The 19,252-nt window shown below is 55.7% G+C and overlaps 1 protein-coding gene across 1 annotated transcript; it reads right to left on the reverse strand.

Annotated features, from left to right (window-relative positions):
* Positions 1 to 242: 242 nt before the first annotated feature.
* On the reverse strand, positions 243 to 19,019 carry LOC144674279 (CTD nuclear envelope phosphatase 1; the record flags this gene model as incomplete). The annotated part of the gene is made up of 5 exons (XM_078535705.1): positions 243 to 799; positions 4,571 to 4,655; positions 12,916 to 13,027; positions 16,264 to 16,380; positions 18,948 to 19,019. Coding segments are annotated over 5 exons (447 nt in total), but the record flags the coding sequence as incomplete, so codon positions are not given.
* Positions 19,020 to 19,252: the final 233 nt, after the last annotated feature.

The raw sequence follows: 19,252 nt of genomic DNA on the forward strand, positions 1-19,252 counted from the left end.
GTGTGTGTGTGTGTGAGAGAGAGTCTGGGGGCGTGCATGCGTGTGTTGAGGTGGGGGGTAGAATGTATTTTTTTTTAATTCACAAGGAGATAGTGGGATGCATGGCCTGCAGCGATACAGGGTTAAAACACCCTGGCAGCGGGGGTTCCGTCCAGTTGTTTCTTGCACCTCCTGCGCTCGACGCAAGTTCGGGGCTGGGGATATTTGCAGGGGAGAAAAGAGTCAGAGCAGAGGGGAGGGGGAAAAGTTCAACTTTCTTTTTAATACAAGAAAATTATTATTTTAAAAATGAGGAAGGGAAAAAAAAAACAAAAAAACGAAGCTTCTTCATAATCTATTGTGTGCGGCGGATTAAATCTCTTTTTTTTCCTCTTTAAAACGATGTACAATACTGTCCCATTGCTTCATTAGTTTCTCCTTTCCCAAGGCCGGCAGCACGTCGAGTTTCGGGGAGGCGACAGGCACTCTGCTATGTCGGGGGCAGTCTGTGACAGTGTGCACAGCCAAAATCTCCAGGTGGCACAAAGTACCAGTTCACCAGACGGGAGTGGGTACAGGGTAAAGAAGGCTGGGGGTGGGGTGGGGGTTCAAACACACAGGGAAACGCCACTCAAGACCCAATAACGGCAAGGTGAGTGGAAGGTGAGGGGAGGTGGGGGGAAGGAAGGGAGATGCAGATGAAGGTAAGGCAAAGGCCAGTTCCTGCGGGGCCAGGAGTTGGGGGGACATGGACAAGGGTCACCATAATCGGTGCTGGTGTAAATTCCGGCTGAGAACCGACCTCACGTCTGCTGTAAACCTGGGGAGAGAAGGAGAAGCGGAAGTGAGTCACCGATTGGCTGCAGCACAGAAGGAGGCTGCTCGGCCCGTCATGTCGGCGCTGGTTCTCCGAGCGAGCGATGCACCGAGTGCCATTCCCCCACCTTCTCCCTGTAACCCTGCACATCCTTCCTCTACAGGTAGTGATCCAATTCCGCTTTGAAAGTCTCGATTGACCCTGTCTCCACCACACTCTCAGACAGTGCACTCCAGACCCTAACCACTCGATTGACCCTGTCTCCCCCACACTCTCAGACAGTGCATTCCAGATCCTAACCACTCGATTGACCCTGTCTCCACCACACTCTCAGACAGTGCATTCCAGACCCTAACCACTCGATTGACCCTGTCTCCACCACACTCTCAGACAGTGCATTCCAGACCCTAACCACTCAATTGACCCTGTCTCCACCACACTCTCAGACAGTGCATTCCAGACCCTAACCACTCGATTGACCCTGTCTCCACCACACTCTCAGACAATGCATTCCAGATCCTAACCACTCGATTGACCCTGTCTCCTCCACACTCTCAGACAGTGCATTCCAGATCCCAACCACTCGATTGACCCTGTCTCCACCACACTCTCAGACAGTGCATTCCAGATCCTAACCACTCGATTGACCCTGTCTCCACCACACTCTCAGACAGTGCATTCCAGATCCTAACCACTCGATTGACCCTGTCTCCACCACACTCTCAGACAGTGCATTCCAGATCCTAACCACTCGATTGACCCTGTCTCCACTACACTCTCAGACAGTGCATTCCAGACCTTAACCACTCGATTGACCCTACCTCCCCCACACTCTCAGTCAGTGCATCCCAGACCCTAACCACTCGATTGACCCTGTCTCCACCACATTCTCAGTGCATTCCAGACCCTAACCACTCGATTGACCCTGTCTCCACCACACTCTCAGACAGTGCATTCCAGATCCTAACCACTCGATTGACCCTGTCTCCACTACACTCTCAGACAGTGCATTCCAGATCCTAACCACTCGATTGACCCTGTCTTCCCCCACACTCTCAGACAGTGCATTCCAGATCCTAACCACTCGCTGCTTGAAAGAGTTTTTCCTCGTGTCACTTTTGCTTCTTTTGCCAATTACTTTCCCTCTGGGCCCTCTCGTTCTCAATCCTCTCGCGAGTGTGAACAGTATCTCTCTATCAACTCTGCCCAGACCCTTCATGATTTTGAATATCTCCTCCCAACCTACCCTTCTCCGGGTAAATCAGACCCAGCTTCTCCAATCTATCTGCTCTCTTCGTCCCCGGAATCATTCTCCTGAATCCTTTCTGCATTCTCCCTGAAGCCTTCACCTCGTTCCTAACTGTGGTGCCCGGAACTGGACACAATGACCACCTGAGACTGAACCAGTTTTCATACCCATGGGAGCTGTCCAACGTTCCACCCTTCCCAATTCCCAATCCGCAATTAATAGATCGCCGGGTGAAATGCCTAGCCCAGTGCGGCACTGGGTCACCCAGGCTCAGGAGTGTCCCTGACAGAGTCCGGTCTCACCCAGCAACAGGGGCTCACAAGGACAGGTTGCACAGAACAGGTTTATATTCCCTCAAGTAGAGCAAGATCAAGGGGCAATATGATCGAGGTGTTTAAGGTAATTAAATAGGGCCGATAGAGAGCAACTGTTTTCTCTGGTTTGGGGGGGTGGGGTGGAGTCCAGCTAAGGGGACGTCACATTTATATTCGAGCCCGGCTGTTCAGGGGTGATGTCAGGAAGCACTTCTTCACACAGAGGGGAGTGGGAATCTGGTACTCTCTCCCCACAAAAGGGCTGTGGGTCAACGAGAGATTTCAAAACAAAGTTATTCGACTGTGGGAAGCCGCCTGCTGTGGTCCATTTATAGGCAGGAAATCACTGGACAACAGAGATGAGGAGGGTTGTGTTGTTTTTTTGCACACGCCACTTCCCCACCCCTCCAACCCCACCCCGCCTGCCCCACAAACTCTGTAATAAAGGTCAGACTAAAGCCAGGAGCAGCCCCGATGTTTGGTCCAGTTGAAATTGGTTAACCGGGGTTGGAGCCGTAGATAGGCTTGATGTTACCGTGGCAACTATGCCAGGACAACCAGAACTGTGCAGACAACACAGATTTCATCTAAACTGCTTCAATTTCCCAAAAATAGTCAAGTTATCCCTGCAAACACTCCCAGGACAGGTACAGCACGGGGTTAGATACAGAGTAAAGCTCCCTCTACACTGTCCCCATCAAACACTCCCAGGACAGGTACAGCACGGGTTTAGATACAGAGTAAAGCTCCCTCTACACTGTCCCCATCAAACACTCCCAGGACAGGTACAGCACGGGGTTATATACAGAGTAAATCTCGCTCTACACTGTCCCCATCAAACACTCCCAGGACAGGTACAGCACGGGGTTAGATACAGGGTAAAGCTCCCTCTACACTGTCTCCATCAAACACTCCCTGGGCAGGTACAGCACGGGGTTAGATACAGAGTAAAGCTCCCTCTACACTGTCCCCATCAAACACTCCCAGGACAGGTACAGCACGGGGTTAGATACAGAGTAAAGCTCCCTCTACACTGTCCCCATCAAACACTCCCAGGACAGGTACAGCACGGGGTTAGATACAGAGTAAAGCTCCCTCTACACTGTCCCCATCAAACACTCCCAGGACAGGAACAGGATGAATCTGGAGCTTGTGCAATTCAATTCCGATATCAGCTATGGCTCAGTGATCACACTGCCATCTCAGAATCGTGCCTTGTGTTCAAGTCCCACGCTCGAAACATAATTATGACTGGCACTCCCATGCAGTACTGAGGGAGTGCTGCACTGACAGGGGGTCAGTACTGAGGGAGCCCTATACTGTTGGAGGGTCAGTACTGAGGGAGCCCTATACTGTTGGAGGGTCAGTACTGAGGGAGCCCTATACTGTTGGAGGGTCAATGCTGAGGGAGCGCTGCACTGTCGGAGGGTCAGTGCTGAGGGAGCCCTATACTGTTGGAGGGTCAGTGCTGAGGGAGCGCTGCACTGTCGGAGGGTCAGTACTGAGGGAGCCCTGTACTGTTGGAGGGTCAGTGCTGAGGGAGAGCTGCACTGTCGGAGGGTCAGTGCTGAAGGAGTGCTGCACTGTCGGAGGGTCAATGCTGAGGGAGTGCTGCACTGTCGGAGGGTCAGTACTGAGGGAGTGCTGCACTGTCGGAGGGTCAGTGCTGAGGGAGAGCTGTACTGTCAGAGGGTCAGTGCTGAGGGAGAGCTGCACTATAGGAGGATCAGTACGGAGGGAGTGCTGCACTGTCGGAGGGTCAGTACTGAGGGAGCGCTGCACTGTTGGAGGTGCCGTCTTTGTGATCAGATGTTAAACCAAGGCCCAAGTCCACCCTTTCAGTTGGATGTGAAAGATTCCACTCTCTCTATTTGGCGGAGAGCAGGGTGTAGTTCTTGCCCGAATCCTGGCGAATTGTCCCTCGGCCAACATCACTGAAGCTCCTTGTCTGGTCACGACGACAGTGCTGTATTGGGGATCTTGCTGTGCACAAATTAGCTGCTGCATTTCCGACATTACGGCAGCAACTAGGTAGAAGGGCAATGAATTGGGTAAAATGTGCGTGGGATATTGAAACTATATCTGACAGCTCAGGTGGCCATTCGGCCCATCGTTCATATACCGGCTCTTTGAAAGAGCTGTCCAATTAGTCGCACACTCCACCCCGGCCCCCCGGTCACTCCGCCAGAGGAATACAGCTTCTTCACATACCGTAATGCGTCTAGCATCGGTAAGAGATTCAGTAGCGCTGTGTCGCTTGGATCACTGAACCACGATTTAATGGGTATGGCGTTATCTGGAGAGGAACAGAGAAAGGATTCAGAGTCAGTTTCAGACGAAGGCCTCAGCTCAGGGCTTCCCCACGGTGGGGGTGATAGCTTTCCCCGTTCCGCATCGTGCCCCCAATCCTGACCCTTCTGTGCCCTCCTCCCCCCCGGCCCCCAACCCACCCACCCCACCAGTTCCTCCGGTCGCTGCTGGGACCAAAGCTCACCACAACGGCCAACTCCCCGGGTCCAGAGTGTCGACAGGCAATTCGAGCACAGGAGGCGTCACAGCCAACCATGCCTGCGAGGCTGGGATCACTGGGGCGGGCTTCAGGGATGAAAAGCCTGGACATTTTGCTTCATATTTCTCCCCACAACCCCCCCGCCACCCACACACTAATCCAGCAGCATTGACTGACCTTCTTCAATATCGGCCAGGAACGCAGCCTGGTCTATGAGCCTCACTCCCCACCTGAGGTGGTCCTAACTTGCACCCCCCACCCCATCACCAAACCCACCCACCCTGCTCCTCGCTGCCCCCTCCCACTGGCTCCCCGATAAGCAGCACTTCAATTTTAAAACCTTCATTCTTGCTTTCAAATCCCTCCATGTCCTCACCCCTCCCTATCTCTGTAACCTCCTCCAGCCCCTACAACCCTCCCTATCTCTGTAACCTCCTCCAGCCCCTACAACCCTCCCTATCTCTGTAACCTCCTCCAGCCCCTACAACCCTCCCTATCTCTGTAATCTCCTCCAGCCCCTACAACCCTCCCTATCTCTGTAATCTCCTCCAGCCCCTACAACCCTCCCTATCTCTGTAATCTCCTCCAGCCCCTACAACCCTCCCTATCTCTGTAATCTCCTCCAGCCCCTACGCCCCTCCCTATCTCTGTAACCTCCTCAAGCCCCTACAACCCTCCCTATCTCTGTAACCTCCTCCAGCCCCTACACCCCTCCCTATCTCTGTAACCTCCTCCAGCCCCTACAACCCTCCCTATCTCTGTAACCTCCTCCAGCCCCTACACCCCTCCCTATCTCTGTAACCTCCTCCAGCCCTTACAACCCTCCCTATCTCTGTAACCTACTCCAGCCCCTACAACCCTCCCTATCTCTGTAACCTCCCCCTACCCCTACAACCCTCCCTATCTCTGTAACCTCCTCCAGCCCCTACAACCCTCCCTATCTCTGTAACCTACTCCAGCCCCTACAACCCTCCCTATCTCTGTAACTTCCCCCTACCCCTACAACCCTCCCTATCTCTGTAACCTCCTCCAGCCCCTACAACCCTCCCTATCTCTGTAACCTCCTCCAGCCCCTACACCCCTCCCTATCACTGTAACCTCCTCCAGCCCCTACAACCCTCCCTATCTCTGTAACCTCCTCCAGCCCCTACACCCCTCCCTATCACTGTAACCTCCTCCAGCCCCTACAACCCTCCCTATCTCTGTAATCTCCTCCAGCCCCTACAACCCTCCCTATCTCTGTAATCTCCTCCAGCCCCTACGCCCCTCCCTATCTCTGTAACCTCCTCAAGCCCCTACAACCCTCCCTATCTCTGTAACCTCCTCCAGCCCCTACACCCCTCCCTATCTCTGTAACCTCCTCCAGCCCCTACAACCCTCCCTATCTCTGTAACCTCCTCCAGCCCCTACACCCCTCCCTATCTCTGTAACCTCCCCCAGCCCCTACAACCCTCCTTATCTCTGTAACCTCCTCCAGCCCTTACAACCCTCCCTATCTCTGTAACCTACTCCAGCCCCTACAACCCTCCCTATCTCTGTAACCTCCCCCTACCCCTACAACCCTCCCTATCTCTGTAACCTCCTCCAGCCCCTACAACCCTCCCTATCTCTGTAACCTCCTCCAGCCCCTACACCCCTCCCTATCACTGTAACCTCCTCCAGCCCCTACAACCCTCCCTATCTCTGTAACCTCCTCCAGCCCCTACACCCCTCCCTATCACTGTAACCTCCTCCAGCCCCTACACCCCTCCCTCTCTGTAACCTCCTCCAGTCCCTACACCCCACCCTATCTCTGTAACCTCCTCCAGCCCCTATGCCCCTCCCTATCTCTATAACCTCCTCCAGCCCCTACAACCGTCCCTATCTCTGTAACCTCCTCCAGTCCCTACAACCGTCCCTATCTCTGGAACCACCTCCAGCCCCTACAACCCTCCCTATCTCTGTAACCTCCCCCAGCCCCTACAACCCTCCCTATCTCTGTGACCTCCTCCTGCCCCTACAACCCTCCCTATCTGTGACCTCCTCCAGCCCCAATAACCCTTCCAATCTCTGTAACCTCCTCCAGCCCCGATCACCCTCCCTATCCCTGTGACCTCCTCCAGCCCCGATAACCCTCCCTATCCCTGTGACCTCATCCGGCTCCTACAACCCTCCGAGGTTCTTGCACAGCTCCAATTCCGGCCTCTTGACCATCCCCCGATTCCCATCGCTCCACCATTGGCGGCCGGGCCTTCAGCTGCCTGGGGGGCCCTAAGCTCTGGAATTCCCTCCCTGAACCTCTCCGCCTCTTTCTCTCCTCCTTTAACATGCTCCACAAAAACCCACCTCTTTGAGCTTTGGTCACCTGCCCCCAATATTGTCCTATGTAGCTTCATGTTATATTTTGCATGATAACACTTCCGTGAACCCCACTGAGCCTGGAGGGGAGGCCCACCCAGCTCAACAATTCTGCAAGTGACAGGCAGAAAGATGATCTGAGTGCACTGTGATTTCTGGTTCAGGAGAAATCATGCAAAAGCTTTATTCAGAGTAAAGCTCCCTCTACACTGTCCCCATCAAACACTCCCAGGACAGGTACAGCACGGGGTTAGATACAGAGTAAAGCTCCCTCTACACTGTCCCCATCAAACACTCCCAGGACAGGTACAGCACGGGGTTAGATACAGAGTAAAGCTCCCTCTACACTGTCCCCATCAAACACTCCCAGGACAGGTACAGCACAGGGTTAGATACAGAGTAAAGCTCGCTCTACACTGTCCCCATCAAACACTCCCAGGACAGGTACAGCACGGGGTTAGATACAGAGTAAAGCTCCCTCTACACTGTCCCCATCAAACACTCCCAGGACAGGTACAGCACGGGGTTAGATACAGAGTAAAGCTCCCTCTACACTGTCCCCATCAAACACTCCCAGGACAGGTACAGCACAGGGTTAGATACAGAGTAAAGCTCCCTCTACACCGTCCCCATCAAACACTCCCAGGACAGGTACAGCACGGGGTTAGATACAGAGTAAAGCTCCCTCTACACTGTCCCCATCAAACACTCCCAGGACAGGTACAGCACGGGGTTAGATACAGAGTAAAGCTCCCTCTACATCGTCCCCATCAAACACTCCCAGGACAGGTACAGCACAGGGTTAGATACAGAGTAAAGCTCCCTCTACACTGTCCCCATCAAACACTCCCAGGACAGGTACAGCACAGGGTTAGATACAGAGTAAAGCTCCCTCTACACTGTCCCCATCAAACACTCCCAGGTTTAGTGAAAAATGCGACTTCTGTCCCACGTATTTTTTTCTTTTCCTTTGAGGATTTTAGTTTAAAACACAAAACGGGTGTTTGAAGATGATGATCTGTTTGTTGTTCCCGTTCAGAAGAACGGGAGGAGACTGAGGAATCCTAACCTGGGGCTGGAAAGCAATTTTCATTTTGTTTTAGCCTCGAGAGTTTTAGCCGCAGTTTCGTCAACACAAAGAACGTTTGCACTTTAATTTTCTCAGCATCAAGTTTGTTCCTTTTTGCTTTAGCAGTTTCAAACGTCACAGGGTTGTGGAGTCAGTCCCCGCCTCTTAACAGTCAAAGCTTGTTAAATGCAGGATGGAAATCCAATTGTTCAAATTCAGCAACTTTATGTATAAGAGCCTCCTCTGCAGTTTCCCCGTCTGCCTTTTCACGTGGACATAAATGACCCCACGGCCGCTACTGGAAAAAGAGCTGGGGAGTTCTCTCCAGGGCAAAAATTAGCGCTCAAAAAGAAAAATCATTGAGCAAAGACACAGTTAATCTAGTCACTATCTCAAGCCTGTTTATGGGAGCAAATCAGCTGCCATGTTTTCCACATCACAACGGTGACAAGGCAGCATGATATCGGCCGTTCCTTCACTGTCGCTGGGTCAAAATCCTGGAGCTCCCTCCCTAACAGTGCGGTGGGTGTAGCCACACCACACAGACTGCAGCGGCTCAAGAAGGTAGCAGCTCACCACCGCCTTCTCAAGGGGCAACTAGGGACGGGCAATAAATGCTGGGCCCAGCCAGCGACACCCACATCCGGCGAATGAATAAAACAAGAGGCTGGACGGCTAGCGTGTGGAGCTGCCTTTGGGCATAGCGCTCGCGAATGAATGGAACAAAGAGTGATCGCGGTTCAGTAACAGTTTCTCCCTGGCCGCTACGGGCTTCAGGCTGGGCTGAGGATGCCGAAGGTGCTATAGAAATGCAAGTTCCCCGTCACGATTTTCAATTGTCTTGACAGGAGATTTGAACCAATTTAAGTACAAGTCCCAATACTTGAACCTGTCACCCCCTCCGTCAATGACTCCCCCCGATTCCTCCAGCCAGCTGACCCACCCCATTCCCGACCAAAGGTTCCCCTTTACTTGACTCGATTTGCCACCACTGCTCTGGCCTGTGTGTTAACCTCGCACAGGACCAGTCAGTGCAAAGCTGTGCTCTCTGGGCTTCTCATGCAGCTTCTGGGGGGGGGTTCCAGCAGTCGGAAAGGCAGTAAGATGGTGTGTGTGGGGGTGGGGGTGAGGGGGATGAGCAGGGAGCTTCGGGGCAGGTCCTCCACCAGGGCCGGGGGGGCAGCTCAGGCCTGCGGGCGGGGCAGGTTGGGCGGACGTGCCAGACCAGGGGAGAGAGCCAGTGTAGCCTCGTCTGCCAAAGCAGCTTCAGCCAAATCCACAGAACTGCTTCCATTCCCCGGGTCACCAGTGCTTCCTGTTTAAGGAGACCCACGCCTGTATCCCTGCAGCGTTTCGGCAGTATCCAGGGTGTTTCACCCAGTGAGAGGCACCGGCAATTTTCAAGCTGAAACCATTTCCACACAGCAGGATTACACAAACAGCAATAACATAGTCATGTTCAGTAAGGCAGGAGGGGAACTCCCCTGCTCTTCTCCAAATGCTGGCTGCCAGCTCCATCCAAAAGGACAGACGGAACCTCCACCTAACATCTCATCTGAAAGACAACATCTCCGACAGTGCGGCACTCCCTCTCTACTGACCCTCCGACAGTGCAGCACTCCCTCTCTACTGACCCCCCAACAGTGCGGCACTCCCTCAGTACTGACCCTCCGACAGTGCAACACTCCTTCAGTACTGACCCTCCGACAGTGCAACCCTCCTTCAGTACTGACCCTCCTACATTGCGGCACTCTCTCAGTACTGACCCTCTGAAACTACAGCGCTCCCTCTGACAGTGCAGCACTCCCTCAGTACTGACCCTCCAACAGTGCAGCGCTCCCTCTGCACTGACCCTCCGATAGTGTGGCGGCCCCTCAGTGCTGACCCTCTGACAGTGAAACACTCCCTCAGTACTGACCCTCCGACAGTGCGGCACTCCCTCAGTACTGACCCTCTGACAGTGCAACGCTCCCCTCAGTACTGACCCCCCGACAGTGCAACCCTCCTTCAGTACTGACTCTCCGACATAGTGGCACTCTCTCAGTACTGACCCTCTGACACTACAGCGCTCCCTCTGACAGTGCAGCACTCCCTCAGTACTGACCTTCCGACAGTGCAGCACTCCCTCAGTACTGACCCTCCGATAGTGCGGCGCTCCTTCAGTACTGACCCTCCGACAGTGCAGCACTCCCTCAGTACTGACCCCCCAACAGTGCGGCACTCCCTCAGTACTGACCCTCCGACAGTGCAACACTCCTTCAGTACTGACCCTCCGACAGTGCAACCCTCCTTCAGTACTGACCCTCCTACATTGCGGCACTCTCTCAGTACTGACCCTCTGAAACTACAGCGCTCCCTCTGACAGTGCAGCACTCCCTCAGTACTGACCCTCCAACAGTGCAGCGCTCCCTCTGCACTGACCCTCCGATAGTGTGGCGGCCCCTCAGTGCTGACCCTCTGACAGTGAAACACTCCCTCAGTACTGACCCTCAGACAGTGCGGCACTCCCTCAGTACTGACCCTCCGACAGTGCGGCACTCCCTCAGTACTGACCCTCTGACAGTGCAACGCTCCCCTCAGTACTGACCCCCCGACAGTGCAACCCTCCTTCAGTACTGACTCTCCGACATAGTGGCACTCTCTCAGTACTGACCCTCTGACACTACAGCGCTCCCTCTGACAGTGCAGCACTCCCTCAGTACTGACCTTCCGACAGTGCAGCACTCCCTCAGTACTGACCCTCCGATAGTGCGGCGCTCCTTCAGTACTGACCCTCCGACAGTGCAGCACTCCCTCAGTACTGACCCTCCGATAGTGCGGCGCTCCCTCAGTACTGACCCTCCGACAGTGCAGCACTCCCTCAGTACTGATCCTCCGACTGTGCGGCACTCCCTCAGTACTGACCCTCCAAAATGCAACACTCCTTCAGTCGTGACCCTCCGACAGTGCAACCCTCCTTCAGTACTGACCCTCCGATATAGCGGCACTCTCTCAGTACTGACCCTCCGACACTACAGCGCTCCCTCTGACAGTGCTGCACTCTCTCAGTACTGACCCTCCGACAATGCAGCATTCCCTCAGTACTGACCCTCCTACAGTGCGGCGCTCCCTCGATACTGACCTTCCAACAGTGCAGCACTCCCTCAGTACTGACCCTCCGACAGTGCGGCACTCCCTCAGTACTGACCCTCCGACAGTGCGGCACTCCCTCAGTACTGACCCTCCGATAGTGCGGCACTCCCTCAGTACTGACCCTCCGACAGTGCGACGCTCCCTCGATACTGACCTTCCAACAGCGCAGCACTCCCTCAGTACTGAACCTCCGATAGTGTGGCTCCCCCTCAGTACTGACCCTCAAAGTGCGGCACTCCCTCAGTACTGACCCTCCGACAGTGCGGCACTCCCTCAGTACTGATCCTCCAACAGTGCAGCTCTCCCTCTGCACTGACCCTCCGATAGTGTGGCGGTCCCTCAGTGCTGACCCTCTGACAGTGCGGCACTCCCTCAGTACTGACCCTCTGACAGTGCAACTCTCCCCTCAGTACTGACCCTCCGACAGTGTGGCACTCCCTCAGTACTGACCCCCCGTCAGTGCGGCACTCCATCAGTACCGAGTCTCCGACAGTGCGGCACTCAGTCAGTACTGACCCTCCGACAGTGCGGCACTCCCTCGATACTGACCTTCCAACAGTGCAGCACTCCCTCGGTACTGACCCTCCGATAGTGCGGCGCTCCCTCGGTACTGACCCTAATAGTGCAGCACTCCCTCAGTACTGACCCTCCAACAGTGCAGTGCTCCCTCTGCACTGACACTCCGATAGTGTGGCGGTCCCTTAGTGCCGACCCTGACAGTGCAACACTCCCTCAGTACTGACCCTCTGACAGTGCAACACTCCCTCAGTACTGACCCTCTGACAGTGCGGCACTCCCTCAGTGCTGACCCTCCGACAGTGCGGCACTCCCTCAGTACTGACCCTCTGACAGTGCAACGCTCCCTCAGTACTGACCCTCTGACAGTACGGCGCTCCCTCAGTACTGACCCTCCAACAGTGCAGTGCTCCCTCTGCACTGACACTCCGATAGTGTGGCGGTCCCTTAGTGCCGACCCTGACAGTGCAACACTCCCTCAGTACTGACCCTCTGACAGTGCAACACTCCCTCAGTACTGACCCTCTGACAGTGCGGCACTCCCTCAGTGCTGACCCTCCGACAGTGCGGCACTCCCTCAGTACTGACCCTCTGACAGTGCAACGCTCCCTCAGTACTGACCCTCTGACAGTACGGCGCTCCCTCAGTACTGACCCTCTGACAGTGCGGCACTCCCTCAGTACTGACACTCCGACAGTGCGGCGCTCCCTCAGTAATGACCCTCTGACAGTGCGGCACTCCCTCAGTACTGACCCTCTGACAGTGCGGCACTCCCTCAGTACTGACCCTCTGACAGTGCGGCTCTCCCTCAGTACTGATACCAGGAGTCTTGGCCTGCAATACGAGCTCAAAACTCTTGGGTCGAATTGGGGCTAATGACTAACAGGCTGAAGGGCGAGAGAGAGTGCGGCCCACTGAGGCAAATGTCCAAGCGGATGCTGCTGCTTTGAGCGATGATTGTTGAACGCTGGCCATTTGAGGAACCTCCCTTACCTGGATGGCTTCTGTAGGCGGCTGGAGAATTGTCTAGTATGATAATGCTGGACAGGTCACTGTGTACCACCGAGAGATCTTTTATGTAACTTCCTAGTTCTAGTGTACAGTGCTGTTGTAAATCGAGTGGGGAGGGGATGTGAGAGAGAGAGAGAGAGAAAAAGAGAGAGAGATGGGACAGGAAGTCAGAGATGATTCCCAAAAAGTTACATTACAACCAGCCATCCTACGCTATCGATATGGGTTTTACCAACCCCCTTCTCCACCCTCGGATCCCAAAAAGCTGCACATACTTCCATAGGAACCTCCCTCTCTTCTCCATTTCAGCATTGCTGAAGAAAAGAGACATGCTGTCAAAGCTTTTCGTCATACACTCATCAGGACAGGCGCAAGAATACCAAATCTCAAAAGGAACAACAATTTATACTGCACGAGAAAAGGGGTGCCAATTGTTGTCCCGGGTTGGTCAAGGCATCGCCATGGAGAATGCACCATAAGAACATAAGAAATAGGGGCAGGAGTAGTCCATTCGGCCCCTCAAACCTGCCCCACCGTTCAATAAGATCGTGGCTGATCTGCCCCAAGCCTCAACTCCTGTCGTGCCAGCTCCTCATAGCCCTCAACTCCCCGGTATTTCAAAGATCTATCTACCTCCTCTTTCAGTGATCTGGCCTCGACAACTCTCTGGGGTGGAGAATTCCAGACATTCGCTACCCTCTGAGAGAAGAAATTCCTTCGCATCTCAGTTTTAAACGAGTGTCCCCTTATTCTGTAACGATCTCCCCTAGTTCGAGAATCCCCCACTAGTGGAAACATCTTCTCAACATCTACCCTGTCAGGGCCCCCTCGGAATCTTGTACGTTTCAATAAGAGTCACCCCTCATTCTTCTAAACTCTAATGAATAAAGGCCTAACCTATTCAGCCGTTCTTGATAAGGGAACTACTGTCCCCCACTCTTTCATTTAATTCTAAAAAGGCACAATGCCTGAACATAGAACTAGGAGCAGGAGGAGGCCATTCGGCCCTTCGAGCCTGCTCCGCCATTCATTACGATCATGGCTGATCATCCAACTCAATAGCCTGTTCCCGTTTTCTCCCCATATCCTTTGATCCCTTTCGCCCCAAGAGCTTTATCTAACTGCTTCTGTGGGCAACAGGCCCCTGCTTATGAATATATATATATAAACCTACAGCAAGCCTAAGTGAGTCACATTGCGAGCCCAATTGACATCTTAAGTTGGTCATTCGTGTCATTCTTAGCTCGCTCAACAAATCAGCACCATTCTTCTCATGCAGTGCGAATTGTTGTTGCCTTTGAAATTTGGTATTCTTGCATCTGTCCTGATGAGTGCAAGATGAAAAGCTTTGACAGCATGTCTCCTTTTTCAGCAACACTCAAGTTCTGTGCTACCAAGCGGCAATTTGTTCACTAGTATGGTCCCTGGGGAAAGGGGCTTGTCAATGGTGAGAGGCTGAGCAAATTGGGCCGACGTTCTCTGGTGTGTAGAAGACTGACGGGCAACCTGATTGAAACCTACAAAACTTTGAAGGGGCCCGATAGAGTGGGCGCTGAGAGATTCTCTCTGCTGGTCGGGGAATGTAGAACGAGGGGACAAAGTCTCAGGGAAAGCAGGCGATCATCTAGGACTGAGATAAGGAGAAATTTCTTCACTCAGAGAGTTGTGAATCTTTGCAATTTCTTGCCCCTGGGAGTTGTGGATGCAACATCGTTGAATACATTTAAGGCGGAGATGGATTTTTATTCTTTTTCTTGTTCATTCACAGGATGTGGGTGTCGCTGGCTAGGCCAGTGTTTATTGTCCATCTTTAATTGCCCCCTGAGAAGGTGGTGGTGAGCTGCCTTCTTGAACCGCTGCAGTCCCCATGTGGTGTAGGTACACCCACAGTGCTGTTAGGGAGGGAGTTCCAGGATTTTGACACAGCGACAGTGAAGGAACGGCCGATATATTTCCAAGTCAGGATGGTGAGTGGCTTGGCGGGGAACTTCCAGGTGGTGTCCCCATGTGTCTGCTGCCCTTGTCCTTCTAGGTGGTAGCGGTCACGGGTTTGGAAGGTGCTGTTGAAGGAGCCTTGGTGCGTTGCTGCAGTGCATCTTGTGGATAGTACACACTGCTGCTGCTGTGGTAGAGGGAATGAGTGCTTGTGGATAGGGTGCCAATCAAGTGGGGCTGCTTTGTCCTGGATGGTGTCAAGCTTCTTGAGAGTTGTGGGAGCTGCACTCATCCAGGCAAGTGGGGAGTATTCCATCACACTCCTGACTTCTGACTTGTGCCTTGTACATGGTGGGACAGGTTTTGGGGAGTCAGGAGGTGAGTGGATTCCTAACCTCCGACCTGCTCTTGTAGCCACAGTATTTATATGGCTAGTCCAGTTCAGTTTCTGGTCAATGGTGACCCCCAGGATGTTGATAGTGGGGGATTCAGTGGTGGTAATGCCATTGAATGTCAAGGGGCGATGGTTAGATTCTCTCTTGTTGGAGATGGTCATTGCCTGGCAGTTGTGTGGCACAAGTATTACTTGCCACTTGTCAGCCCAAGCCTGGCTATTGTTCAGATCTTGCTTCATTTGGATATGGACTGCTTCAGTATCTGAGGAGTCGTGAATGGGGCTGAACGTTGTGCAATCATCAGCGAATATCCCCACTTCTGACCTTATAATGGAAGGAAAGTCATCGATGAAGCAGCTGAAGATGGTTGGGCCGAGGACACTACCCTGAGGAACTCCTGCAGTGATGTCCTGGAGCTGAGATGACTGACCTCCAACAACCACAACCATCTTCCTTTGTGCTAGGTATGACTCCAACCGAGGGAGTTCAGCTCTTTTGCCCATGTTTGGACCAAGGCTTTAATGAAGTCAGGAGCTGAGTGGCCCTGGCGGAACCCAAACTGGGCATCAGTGAGCTGGATACTTTCCATCACTTTGCTGATGATCAAGAGGGAACCGAAGGGCATGGTGAGCGAGTGGGAAGGTGGAGTTGAGGTAGGAGATCAGCCATGGTCGTATTGAATAATGGGCTGAATGGTCTACTCCTGCTCCTATTTCTGTTCTTAAACGTGAGTCTGGGTGCACCCCCCTGGGTGCTGCTCTCACCTGGGACACAAGCAGTTTCCAGCAGGGGGCAGTCTTCAGTGGGCAGGTGCATGAATCCCCACTCGATGCCTCACATAGTTCAATACCTTCCTGACACACACTGTTGCTATCACAAGAAGAAATGGGCCCCACCACTCCAAGCAACCAGTGTACCCCACCCAGCCCCCTGCTGAGAGACAGCTCGCTTGCAGAGATGCAATGTCATAGTATAACGAATGAGGAAGCTGCTCACTTACCTGTCTATAATATCGTCTTTTTAATATCTCTCTGCTATTGTCCAGTTTGTCAGCAACAGCAGAGCCATAGATCTCCATACTGGCAGTGAAAACCACCAACTCATACCACTGACTAACCTGGAAACAGAGGAGGAGATCATCAGATATGTCAACTAGAGAGCGAGCGAGCGCGCGAGAGAGAGAGCCAGCGAGCGAGAGAGAGAGAGCGCGCAAGAGAGAGAGCGAGAGCGAGAGCGAGAGCGAGCGAGAGCGAGCGAGGAGAGCGAGAGCGAGCGAGCGAGAGAGCGAGAGCGAGCGAGCGAGAGAGCGAGAGCGAGCGAGCGAGAGAGCGAGAGCGAGCGAGAGAGGGCGAGAGCGAGCGAGAGAGAGGGCGAGAGCAAGCGAGAGAGAGGGCGAGAGCGAGCGAGAGAGAGGGCGAGAGCGAGCGAGAGAGAGGGCGAGAGCGAGCGAGAGAGAGGGCGAGAGCGCGCGAGAGAGAGGGCGAGAGCGAGCGAGAGAGAGGGCGAGAGCGAGCGAGAGAGAGAGGGCGAAAGCGAGCGAGAGAGAGAGGGCGAAAGCGAGCGAGAGAGAGGCGAGAGCGCGCAAGAGAGCAAGAGGGCGAGAGCGAGCGAGAGAGAGGGCGAGAGCGCGCAAGAGAGCGAGAGGGCGAGAGCAAGCGAGAGAGAGAGCGAGAGAGAGGGCGAGAGCGAGCGAGAGAGAGGGCGAGAGCGAGCGAGAGAGAGGGCGAGAGCGAGCGAGAGAGAGAGGGCGAGAGCGAGCGAGAGAGAGGGTGAGAGCGAGCGAGAGAGCGAGAGCGAGCGAGAGAGAGGGCGAGAGCGCGCAAGAGAGCAAGAGCGAGCGAGAGAGAGGCGAGAGCGCGCAAGAGAGCGAGAGGGCGAGAGCGAGCGAGAGAGAGCGCAAGAGAGAGCACAAGAGAGAGAGCGAGAGCGCGCGGGAGAGAGGCCGAAGAGAGCGAGAGAGGGCGGTGGCTGGGGTGGATGGGGTGAAAAAGAGTGAGGAGGCGGGGTGGGTGGGGGTAGGGGGGCAGAGTGAGGGGGCGGGGTGGGCGTTGGCGAAGGGGGGTGGGGCGAGAGGGGCTGGGGTGCAGAGGCAGACAGATATCCGCAGCACGATTCTCTTGAACACAATGGATTTCTTTAATTCAGGAGAAACAGTTCAGCATCAGTGCAGACAGGGGGTGAGGGGTCGGGGGTGCAGACGGGGGTTGAGGGTGCAGACGGGGGGGTGAGGGGTCGGGGGTGCAGACGGGGGGGTGAGGGCTCGGGGTGCAGACGGGGGGTGAGGGGTCGGGGGTGCAGACGGGGGGGTGAGGGGTAGGGGGTGCAGACGGGGTGGGGTGAGGGGTAGGGGGTGCAGACGGGGTGAGGGGTAGGGGTGCAGGACCCTACCCACACCCTCTACCCCTCACCCCCTTTCCTCGTACCCCCTCACCCAAAACACCCTTCAGTGCACATCCCTACCCCTCACACTTACCCCTCACCCCCTACCCTGCACCCCTACCCCTCACCCCATCTGCACCCCGACCCCTCACCCCATCTGCCACCCCCGACCCCTCACCCCCCGTCTGCACACCCAACCCCTCACCCCCCGTCTGCACCCCCGACCCTCACCCCCCGTCTGCACACCCGACCCCTCACCCCCCGTCTGCACCCCCGACCCCTCACCCCCCGTCTGCACCCCCGACCCCTCACCTCCTGTCTGCACCCCTGACCCCTCACCCCCTCACCCCGTCTGCACCCTCTGCCGTTCTGCCCCACCCCCACCCCATTACTCTGCCTCTACTACTCCACAAGCCCCGCTCCAAAGCGCTTGTCAAAATATCCCCCCTCAGTGACTCCCCATACACATGTTCCCGACATCCAACTCCCCCAAATACCTCCCGACCCCCTCCGGGACCTCCCGACCCCCTCTGGTATCTCCCGGCCCCCTCCGGGACCTCCCGACCCCCTCCGGTGCCTCCCGACCCCCTCCGGTGCCTCCCGACCCCCTCCGGTGCCTCCCGACCCCTTCCGATGCCTCCCGACCCCCTCCGGTACCTCCTGGCCCCCTCCGGGTCCTCCCGACCACCCCCCCCGGGACTTCCCGACCCCCTCTGGGACCTCCCAACCCCTCCGATGTCTCCCGACCCCCTCCGGTGCCTCCCGACCCCCTCCGGTGCCTCCCGACCCCCTCTGGGACCTCCCAACCCCCTCCGATGTCTCCCGACCCCCTCCGGTGCCTCCCGACCCCCTCCGGGACCTCCCGACCCCCTCCGGGACCTCCCGACCCCCTCCGGTGCCTCCCGACCCCCTCCGGGACCTCCCGACCCCCTCCGGGACCTCCCGACCCCCTCCGGTGCCTCCCGACCCCCTCCGGTGCCTCCCGACCCCTTCCGATGCCTCCCGACCCCCTCCGGGACCTCCCGACTCCCTCCGATGCCTCCCGACCCCCTCCGATGCCTCCCGACCCCTTCCGATGTCTCCCGACCCCCTCCGGGACCTCCCGACCCCCTCCGATGCCTCCCGACCCCCTCCGATGCCTCCCGACCCCCTCCGGGTCCTCCCGACCCCCTCCGGGACCTCCCGACCCCCTCCCGACCCCCTCCGGGACCTCCCGACCCCCTCCAGGACCTCCCGACCCACTCCAGGACCTCCCGACCCCCTCCCGAACTCCTCCGGGACCTTCCGACCCCCTCCGGGACTCACCACATCCAGGAAGAAGTCGACGTGCGGTCGTTTATGAACGAAGAAACGAACGGGATGTTTATCTATCACAACCTGGAGAATCAGAGACACCATTTACTGACCGAGCTACGCAAAAAGCAGCAGAGTCCCCACCCCTCCCCCACCACCCCCAACCTCCCCACCCCCACTTCCCACACCCAACCTCCCCACCCTCCCACCTCCCCACCCTCCCCACCTCCCCACCCCCATCTCCCTCCCCCCACCACCCAACCCCCTCCCCACCACCCCCTCCCCACCGCCCCCACCACCCAACCCCCTCCCCCACC

This window comes from Cetorhinus maximus, unplaced genomic scaffold, assembly GCF_964194155.1.
Source record: "Cetorhinus maximus unplaced genomic scaffold, sCetMax3.hap1.1 HAP1_SCAFFOLD_605, whole genome shotgun sequence".
NCBI classification, from domain to species: Eukaryota; Metazoa; Chordata; class Chondrichthyes; order Lamniformes; family Cetorhinidae; genus Cetorhinus; species Cetorhinus maximus.